This window comes from Zonotrichia leucophrys, chromosome 27 (assembly GCF_028769735.1).
Source record: "Zonotrichia leucophrys gambelii isolate GWCS_2022_RI chromosome 27, RI_Zleu_2.0, whole genome shotgun sequence".
In the NCBI taxonomy this organism is placed as follows: Eukaryota; Metazoa; Chordata; class Aves; order Passeriformes; family Passerellidae; genus Zonotrichia; species Zonotrichia leucophrys.
This window is the reverse complement of record NC_088196.1, coordinates 3,641,605-3,651,566: the sequence shown is the minus strand read 5'-3', so window position 1 is coordinate 3,651,566 and position 9,962 is coordinate 3,641,605. Positions and strand designations below refer to the sequence as shown.

General features: G+C 41.9%; 1 protein-coding gene across 2 annotated transcripts; it reads right to left on the bottom strand.

The window, feature by feature from the left end:
- Positions 1-923: 923 nt before the first annotated feature.
- Positions 924-8,422, bottom strand: KRT222 (keratin 222). Of its 2 annotated transcripts, none has more exons than XM_064733610.1 (6): positions 8,269-8,422; positions 6,528-6,656; positions 5,615-5,835; positions 4,341-4,417; positions 4,074-4,179; positions 924-2,785 (listed from the first exon to the last, which is right to left on the bottom strand). In XM_064733610.1, exons 1-6 carry the CDS (start codon positions 8,362-8,364, stop codon positions 2,572-2,574), a joined length of 843 nt encoding a protein of 280 aa, XP_064589680.1. In that variant the 5' UTR covers positions 8,365-8,422; the 3' UTR covers positions 924-2,571. The 2 variants fall into 2 exon arrangements, with proteins under 2 accessions (XP_064589680.1, XP_064589681.1); XM_064733611.1 differs by having other exon boundaries at positions 8,187-8,394.
- Positions 8,423-9,962: the final 1,540 nt, after the last annotated feature.

The window sequence follows — 9,962 nt, the reverse complement described above, 5'->3', positions numbered from 1 at the left end:
GCCATCAGTGTATTTCCTACTTTGTTTTATTCCCCTGTTTTTCTTTCTATGCTCTTTGCCTTAATTCCATCTTGTGATAGTGAAAGGTTTTGCCAGCGTACACTTTTTAATATCCTGTACAATATATGAGTAGTTTTACTGATTTAATGGAATTGTTTATACTGCACCATGCTCACCAGGGGGGATGTAAAAACGAATTCTTACCCAACTGTTTTAATTACCAGCAGTTTCATAAGCTCTGGAATGAGGACAGACATTCACTGGGAAGTAGATTGAGACAATAAAACTCGTTTTTACATCAGCCGTTTGCAGGTGCTGGTTGGCAGAGGCTCAGCTGGTCTGGATTTAATTAGAACCACAGAAATGAAGCATTCTCTGCCACAGTATTAAGCTTCAGTGTTATTTTTTTTTCAAATTCAGCTTTAAAGTGACCTAAAATTGAGGGTGAGATGTTATTATTTGATGCCCACGTGGAGTTCACCCTGACACTTGTGGAATTTCACTACTACGTGAACAAAAGAGAGTTCTTTGCATTTTGAGAGATGGAATTTGTGAATAATGCAAAAATAGATACTTACTGGAAGAGGTGAAAATCTTACTTAAAACCAGAATGCCCTCTTGAACCAGGCCTAGAGTAGCAGAAGCTACTGAAGTCAGTATCAGGAAGTCACACATTAAGAAAATAGCCATGGTGACTGGATTTACCAGGAAAAAAGAGTAAGTTTTGTAGCAAAAAGATACTCACATGTTATAGTAAAGATTCTGAGGGAATTTGTGTCTTTCTAATTGCAGAGAGGATCTTAGAGAACACTTGTTACAATGCTACAGATTTTCCTATCTGCAACTTTTATTTTGCATTTTTCTTTTACTCCTTTCCACTTAAGGAGGAGACATTGACACACACAAAATCTGCATGGACAAACTCCATTTTAATACTTTTTTTATTGTAGTACTATCATTTACTTTGGTAAATTCGTATCCCTGTTTAAAGTGCCTTAAAGCAATTAAAACTTAGTTTAAATTCAAGTATTGTAAAATGTACAGAGTCTAAGCACAAAAAAAAAGCTGCATAGTGAAAATACTGGAGCAGGCTGATACATTCAGGATGCCAAGTACTCAGGTGGTAACAACAGCAGCTCATGATTCAGGTTCAGGATAATTAGCGAGTTTGATACAGTACAGACAGGACAGGGCAATATCAATGCATTGTTCTTACCATGAACAAAGGATGGAAGCATAAATTAACTCTGAAAGGATCTGCAGTATCACTTTTGTACACATGCCATAAGTAATAAGGCAGATACTGACACTGAAATCAATCCTTTACATGCTGCTGTAATCCAGCAAATCCTGGGTGTGGATTCTGAGCCCCAGCAATCCCTGTGTTCCAGTGGGAGCTGTGACATCCATCCTCTTCAGAATCCTCACAAACAATCATTGTCAGCTTCATACAATCTTGTTTGAGTCTTTGTTTGAAATTTGTCCTGTAAGGTTTTAGAGAAGGATGGCTGTTCCTCTGTGTGCAGGGTTTCTCTTGGGGTTTGTGTTTGCCCACAGCTACTTTGGGTAGGAGTGGGGGGTTCTTGAGGGGTCTGGTTGAATTGTACTTGAATTTGTAGCCCTTATATTGCCCAGTCAATTTGAAGTAGTAACAGTTGTACCCTGGTGTAACAGTGACTTGTCACATGGATTAGATCAACAGCATCACTTACCTGTAGTGTTTGGCAGAAGAGGAATTTGTTGAAGATATTTTAATGCACATTGTTGTTATAAACAAAATTAATGGAATACCAGCCTTCAAATGGTTGATTCCTCCCTTTTGAACAATTAGAGAGTAATTTCATTTGCCTTGACTAAAAGACTTGTAGTACAAGGGTGTGTTTGAACACATAAGAAAATGATTGATTTTTCAGGGGAAATTACTGCTTCAAAATCAGTTGAACAATATGGCTAAAATGTTACTGCATGTAACAACACTTTTAAAATGGATGTATACAGATGTAAAGTCATTTTGCTCAGTTGTTGCCTGAAGAAAAGGAATTTAAAAATACTAGCCACTTTTTAAAGAAAACTCTTTGTTAATAGTTCATGTATTTTAAGAGTATTTTCGTATGTAATTTTTGCTGTTAGAAAGAATTATTTTAAAATATATTTCTAGAAGTATGACAGCTGTGATATAAATTATTGCAAGGATTCACCAGTCATTTTATGAATGGAATATTGAATAATTAAGAGAAGCAAATAGGCATTTCTCATTTTTGGAAAGAGAAAACAAGTTCTCTTTTACAAAGGCAGAATATGTCAAACTATAAATTTTTATAATATTTGGTGAAATTCTACAAAACAACAACAATGAGAATATGAAAGGGCTGTACCCAGAGTATAAAACCAGTAGAAGTTGGGTTTCTTGGAAGTGGAACCCCCTTTCCTTTAAAGGACTTGAATGGTTTGATTGTATTGATCCGAGTGCTGGGTGAGCTGTTGTGGCTGTGGCCGACAGCAGCCCTGGCAGTCCATCCACTGCTTATCTCCAGAGCCCCTTGGGGATGCACTCTGAGGGAATTGGCTGAGTTAAGGTTTGATGGATGGGATGCTGCAGGATCTCCTCATCACCAGCCTGACTTCAATGTCAGGGAGGGTTTTCTTTTTTGTGTGCAAGCACCCTTCCTCTGTGGCTGCCAGGTGCAGATCAAAGCGCAAGGAAACGGACTTTTTCCTTAAGCGAGGGTTGTCCTTAAAGAAAGAACCTTCCCATTCCTTGATCACTTCATCCACTTTTTCTGTCCTGAAACAATAAAGAAAATGTATTTATGATTTTTTCAGGCTATATTAGTTACCTATCTTCAGAACTGCTTTTAAAACAGAGAGAAATGGCATCACAAAGAGTTATTTTATATGTACTGAGATAGCAGCGGTGTCTTTTTTTCCAGGTTCATTCTGCAAAGAAGCTAAATAAAGGGTGAGGGTTCATTATGTTCTTGTTTTTGTGCTTTTAGGTAGACATGGCTACGAAACCACTGCTCCAAATACTTTAGGCAGTTTGTTTCCAAGGAGAAAGTTTGGAATCCAAGCTCAAAAATTTTGCAAGAAACCTCAGTACTGTAGTGGGCAGGACAGAATTCCTGCATCTGAAAAACCTTCAGAATAGGGAGGAGAAAATCTAGTTTGGACTCAAACCTCAGAATGTGGAGCTATATTACATTAAAGAGAAAAAAGGGCAGAAGTAAAATAGGCTGATGCAGGAATATTGAGGCACCCAAATCCTGTTGATTCAATTCTCTGTGTGTGTGTCAGAATTCAGATCTGAAAGTCAGGCTCTGGGGCCTCACCCAGCTGAGTACACTGCACCCGACAGAGTAGCTCTGTGCAGATCTGAGTGTGTGATGAACAAAAATCAATGTCACCTATGGGGTGAGGCTGGTGGACCTTATGATGACATTAATTTGTTTCAGCAGCTGATTATGGTTCAGTGCTAGGAATGGCCCACTACAGTGTGTTTAAAGGTAACATTAAATTACTCTACAAAAAAAGCTTAAAGAGCAGGAGGGAAAAAAAAAATTGAGTCAATCCAATACTATTAAAGTAATTTCAGGTGAATAACACATCTTTACAGACTTTCACATGCCTCCTTGGGAGCCAGGCTCTCCCTCCCCTGTTTGGGGAAACGTAGGAGTTTCCAAGGAGCAAGTTGGAGCAGCTGAGCCTGAATTTATGTGCATAAATATGCCCCAGAGGGACTTCCCAAATGTGGTCTGGGCTCTTTGCTTTCAGCTTTAGTGAGATGAATTATTCATAGTTTCATTCTTAACAGAAATAGAAATTACAAATCAGAAGCACCAGCATGGTATTGTTTGCTTATGATGCCAATGTTAATAAAAAGAACTTTTAAATGTAATGTATTGTTAAACACTGCCATTCAGTGCACCTTCAGGAGCTCTCACTGCTTCTGAAGCTGCTGGGCTATGTGGGCACGATATAACAGATACCAAATAACGGAAAACTCAAAGCTGCTGAAACGTAACCTCCACCCTTTCCTTCCAATTGTTATTTTGTGAAATTCCTGTTTATCTTACTGTACAGTGCCATGAGCTTCAGCACTTTCCTTCATGATGTTTCCATCTAGGATTGCTTGTTTTGTCATCAGCTCCACCTTCTTTGGTTTGTGCTTCTTTACATCCTCTGTAAAAGAATATGCAGGCAGTGAGCAAGGGTAGTACAGAGGACCTGGAGGTTTTCCCATGCATTGGAAAAGGTCTTTTTTTAATATTCAGGAGTTTGTCAGTAGTTGTGAACAGTTAGGGCCAAAATCCCTTAAGGAGAAGGTGCCTGAAACAACTCACCTGAAGGCAGCATAAAGGTGATCTTGCTAGTGCTGGGTTTTTTGTCATCCTTCTGGGCAGGTATTGAGCAACGGAACCTGCAAAAAAAAATAAAGATTACAGGCATCTAGTACTATTGAATGATTTTAATTCCTAACTTGTCATATGAACAGCTGTGAGAAATTTAAAAGTGTGAGAATAATGAGAAGTTCTGTTTGATCGTGGTAACTGTTTGTTGGGATTTCTAATTCTGTGCCTAGAGCTGGAGGAAGAGAGCTGTGCCTTTCGGCTGTTAACCGAAAGGTTGGTGGTTCGAGCCCACCCAGGGACGCCAAGTGCCCGGCATCTCGGCTGTTTGAGGGGCCTGGAAAGGCCCGAGGTGGCCTTGGGGCAGCCGCGTATCGAAGGACGAGAAGAGGCTTCAGTTCTTCTTTCGGTTTTTATGTTTATTAATTGTTTATCTAAAAGATTTTCTTTCAGCCCGACAGAGCTCTGCTCAGCAGTCAGCCATGAGCACCCTGTCTGCCCTCCGGACAGCCACCTATCTTTATACCCATTGTTACGTGTACAATATTTATCATTTTTCCCCAATACCATTTATTCTTATTACTCGGTGCACTCTCAGTAATAACCAATCCAAAGGTGCCACCATCACCAAAGAAGATGGAGGAGAAGAAGAAGAAGAAGAAGGACAGGACACACCCCAATTCCTCCATCTTACTCCTCTAAACCCCCCTGTACATAAATCCTAAACCCTGTGTCTCACCCTCTAATTAACTAATCCCTTCACCATTCACCCCGGTGAAGCCCTCATCCTTGTCGTCTCCTGTGTAGGACCAAAGTCCAGCCACCAGACACTTCTGGCAACATTCCAGGACTCCCGAGCCCCCCAAGGTGGTCTCGGTGGCTCAGCACCTCAGGACTGAGATCCTGAGATCCGACATTTCTGACAATATCTGTGCAGTTTCCTGCAGGGGGCTGTCCTGGTGTGAGACAGGGACTCCCTGCCCAGCACTTCCCGTGTGTGGGCTGTCCCCGTGTGCTGTGACACCTGAGGGGACCCAGGGCCCCAGTGACCCACGGTGAGGCTGCAGTGACTGAGCTGCTCTTTGCCATGTGTGTGAGACACCGAGCACCAAAACCTCCCCACTCACTGAAGCTACCTTCTAATGAAACCTTTTCTAAGATTTTATACTGTATTTTTTTTAATACTTAGCTCATGTATTTACAATTCTGATTGAGACCTTCAGAAATGGAAGATAAATGTGAGATCTTTTTCTGTAAGCAGCGAGTACCTGCTCTCTTCTTGCTCCAGCAGACTGCGATACGTCGCTATCTCCTCCTCCAGCTTCATCCTCGTGTTCAGGAGGATTTCATGCTCTCGAAGCTGTTTCTCAATTCCTCTTCTCACTTCCAACAACTCTTTCTCCAAGCATTCAATCTCACCTTCCAAATTTTGTAGCTGCATGTGGTACTGCTGCTCCGTGGCCCGCAGTGAACGTTCCAAACCCTTTTCCTGTGAAATTGAAGTCGTATTTTAAGATTTGAAAAGTTTGTGTGCAAAGATGTTACAGACATGCATGGTTTCATTAACAAACTGTATTTTTACATAAGTTCTTGTAAGATTATTCTTTAAGAACAGGAGTGAAAGTATTTCAAGGTAATACTTTGGCTGAGAAGTTTTCTAGTGAAATCTGTGGTAATTTAAAATCAGATGAAAGTGTAGCCATGTCTTGCACAACAACCCACTGCCTTGAGTTTACAGATCTCTGATTTTACAGTTAAACAATGTCCAGCTCAGTGCTGTATGAAGTGTCTGTGTGCTCTTGGAGCTTTCTGTACTGCTGAATTGAGCAAACGGCTGACATTTTATCACAAATGAATTGATGAATCTGGTCCACACATTAAAAAAAAGTCATAAACATGCTGTGAATTGGTAAGGCAGAATGAGCAGGATCTTGGTGAGGGATTATCATGTAAATATATACTTGAGAGGTGGGAAAACAGGACACCACACGTGTCTGGAGTGGCAGATCCTGCTCCAGAACATGTGCTGGGTCAGTGTGTGTGAGTGAGGGCTCTGTGAGGAGCTGCAGCCCCCCAGATGAGGGATTTCTGACTGTCACAGAAACTGACTGCGGGATAGTTTACATCAAGGACAAGACTCCATTTTTCTGTGAGATTTCAAGTTTCATTTCTGACTCTTACCACAGCATGGAGAGACTCGATTTCCACCTGCATGTGGTGCCACTGCCGTCGGGCTTCGCACAGTTCTGCTCTGGCTGCCTTTAGTGCTTCTGCATCTTTGTCCATTCTTTTACTTGTACCTTCTTCTAACTACAGGGGATATACAAAAGACAACAATATTAAAAATATTCAAATAACAATAATAAATTGTCACATAAAATGGTCTGGTTGGAATTTTTGTTAAGAATTGTATAAACGTGTGAAAGGTCACAGTGAGGAGTTAATATTTTCTGTACTGTGTAGAGAGAAAGCCTTTATCCCAGTGTCTTTGATGGAAAGTGGTTGGCCACATCTCTATCCCTGGCACCTTTGTCCTGGAGGAATTCTCATACAAATTACCCAATTGTATTGAGACCTTACCTCTGGAGTAAATGGACTTAGAGGAGTTGCAGATGGTTCAAGCTTCCAAGTTTGAATAAGGTGCTTTGATTTTAATGCATTTTTGATTTCAGAGTTTTGGGGTTTTTTCCTTTTATCCTGTTAAATGCTGTTTTTTAAAACCACTCCTGATCATGTGTGAGGTCATTTTAAATTTAGACTTATCTTTGATTTTGATAATGTGTTCCCTACATGTAACTTCCAGAATGATTGCTTAGCTTACAGAAGTTATTTTTCTTTTTTGATTCTGAGTTTCCCTGCAAGTGGTGAAGATGCCCTAAGCCTTTGAAACAGCACTTGCTCTTTTGCATATTTTGCTGCTTTATGCAGGCCCTTATGATGACATTGACTTTAAGAAAATAATCTCTTTAATTCAAGTCTTATGAACTAAGGAAAATAAGGGTTTAGTTCCCCTATACATACTGACCTATTGCAACTTTACCAGCTGATCATTTTGGTGAAAATCCACAAGTGACCCCTCAATGTTCTTTGCTTCCCCTTTCTTGCCTGGGTACTGCAGAATTTATGTGACAGGATCACACCAATGTGCATTGGCTGCTTTGTGCCAGCACAGAGATAAACTTGGCTTCCCTGTCGGGCCGTGTGTCTGGCACTGCTGCTGGATCAGCCAGGCTGCAGCAGCGCCTGGCCTGTCCTTAAAACAAACCTCTGGCATCCCTGCAATACCTGACTACAAGGTGACAGAATTCCTGATTCCCCCCCCTGAATTTCTTTACATTTGGTGGCTCAAAATTGTTTTGCTATTTGATTTCAGCTGGGTTTAGAGCTGTTTGTATGTAAATCCCTAACAGCAGCATTGTGTGTTGGTAACATTTAATCAAGTTGTATGGGAAAATTGATATTTGCTGAAGAGCAAAACATAGTTTTTACTGTGAGCAATAGAAAATAGTTCCTGCAAAGGTACAGTGTACTTTAGCAGAGGGCTAAAAATGGCAAAGATTGCTGTATATAAAAGGATGCTCTTCAGGATTCTTTTTTCCTCTGAGATAAGTACATGGAGCTAGAGGTTACCCTGTTACAGCCTATGTCATCATCCCTTAAATCCCAGCAATAGCCCGGCTGCAGGGACAGAAAGCATCCTGATGAATTACACAGCATTCGTTCAGCGTGAATCCATACCCTTGACAAAATCTATTTCCGATTCTTCTAGTTCACATCTTACTGCGGTAAAATCCACGTCCCTTCCCCGAAAATCTGCTGCATTGAAAGGAATTACTGTACCTCATAGAGGCTGCGGGAGGAACTGTACGGCCAGGGAATGGCTCCGTACTCTGCAAGGTGTGTGGCTGTGAGGAGGCATTACCTGCGTCCTTGCTGAGCTGACGGTCTTTATCTGATTTCGGGTGATGAGCGAGTCATACTTTGCCCTGATCTCTCGGCGGAGCCGAGCCGGCTCCATCCTCCTCCTCCTCCTCCTCCCATCCTCCCCGGCTCCCGGCTCCGCTGCCGGCGGCGCGGGGCTGCGGCCGCGGGGCCGTTAAAGCGGCAGCGGCCCAATTTGGGGAGTGCAGGGGGCTCAGAGCCTGTCAGCCCGTCCTGGCAGCAGGTTACTGCAGCAAAGGATAGCGCTAAAACAACTATTCCTAAATTAAGCGCCTAAATGAATATATCAACGTCTTAATGGTTTTTGTGACGCTGTAACTGTGGGGTTTTATAACCTCAGAAATGTGAGGGTAAGAGAGAGAAAGCAAAGGATAAAGTTGCAGTTGCCCAGTATGAAGTGCTCTGGCAAGAGGACATGGAAAGGCAGAGCTTTCCAGCAGCATGGCTGGGCTGCTGGCAGTGGCACTGGCAGGTGTCTCCACCATTGTTAGGGGTGTCACAGAATTTCCATCCCTGAAGGTGTTTGAGACTCAGTGAGATGAAGCCTCGGGTGTCTGACCTGACCCACTGTTGAGGACTGTCCCATTTCAGAAACGAGCTGGGCTCCTGGGCATCCTCTTTTATGGGCAGAAACACCACAAGGAGGGAGAGGAACCAGCACTTCTGGTGGTGAGCAGTGCTGCTGCAACTTGTGGTAAGGGCTTTGGCTCCTCTTCTCCAGAGGGCAAAGTTCTGGTGAATGTACACTCATCACTGCTGTCAGGAAAAGGGTCTGGGTTGTCTCTGATGGTGTTTCAGAACCTGTGCCAGGTGTTGGTGTGCTCAGTACACACAACACACAATATATGTGGGGTTCTTCCCCTTCCCTGGCAGCTCCCAGGCAGGTCCAGCACAGGTTGTCTGTGCTGTGCTTAATTTCCTGCTCACTGGAGCACTGTGTGATCCCAATGTTCTTGTCTGCTAAGAGTGACTCTTACCTATTTCCTTTTACCTCTTGTTTATTTTTTTTTTCAGTAGTGCACAATACGAGATATGCATTTAAAAAATTCCAGTTTCAATAGAAATTTAAATTTTAGCAAAGAGAGAAATGCATTTTTGGCTCTAAATGAGAATATACAATAAAACAGGCAGTAAACTTTCATAAGACACACATCTTTTTAAAGTCAAAGTATTGTTCCACTTAAAAGTCTCCTGCTGTGAAAAGGCTTCCCTGTTCTTGGCTGTGTCTGTTGGCACATGTGAAAGGATCCTGTGTTTGGATTTTCTTTTCCTTAGCTGACTGTCTTCCAGTTGTTGTCCACTCTCTTTTCTGAAAGTGCCTTAATTATCCTTGTTCTGTGTAGTTCTAAATCCAAAATATTGTCCGTGTTTGTCATTGATGGGACGAGAACAGTTACATAAGAAAACAATCAGGAATCCATCAAACAAACACAAGGTATTGCACTTGGGATGGTATAAACTAATGCTTTCTTTTTCTATCTTTTTTCAGGTGTAAAGGGAACACGTGGCTATGAGATTCCTGAAGGCTGAAGGGAGGCAGGTGTAAGCAGTTGCATCTTTCCTAGGACTTATGGAACTTTAAATTCTAGCTGCTTTCAGTGTTCATATTTTATTGCTGGTTCACCACACAGCTGCAGGGTGTCGTGGAGAATAAAGGGAGACTAATACATTAAA

Coding starts and splice junctions, on each gene's coding strand:
- KRT222 (XM_064733610.1), bottom strand. CDS start 8,364: ATGGAGCCGGCTCGGCTCCGCCGAGAGATCAGGGCAAAGTATGACTCG. Junction 5,836..6,527: donor TCGAGTCTCTCCATGCTGTG/GTAAGAGTCAGA, acceptor TCAATTTCACAG/GAAAAGGGTTTGGAACGTTC. Junction 4,180..4,340: donor CACCTTTATGCTGCCTTCAG/GTGAGTTGTTTC, acceptor ATTCTTTTACAG/AGGATGTAAAGAAGCACAAA.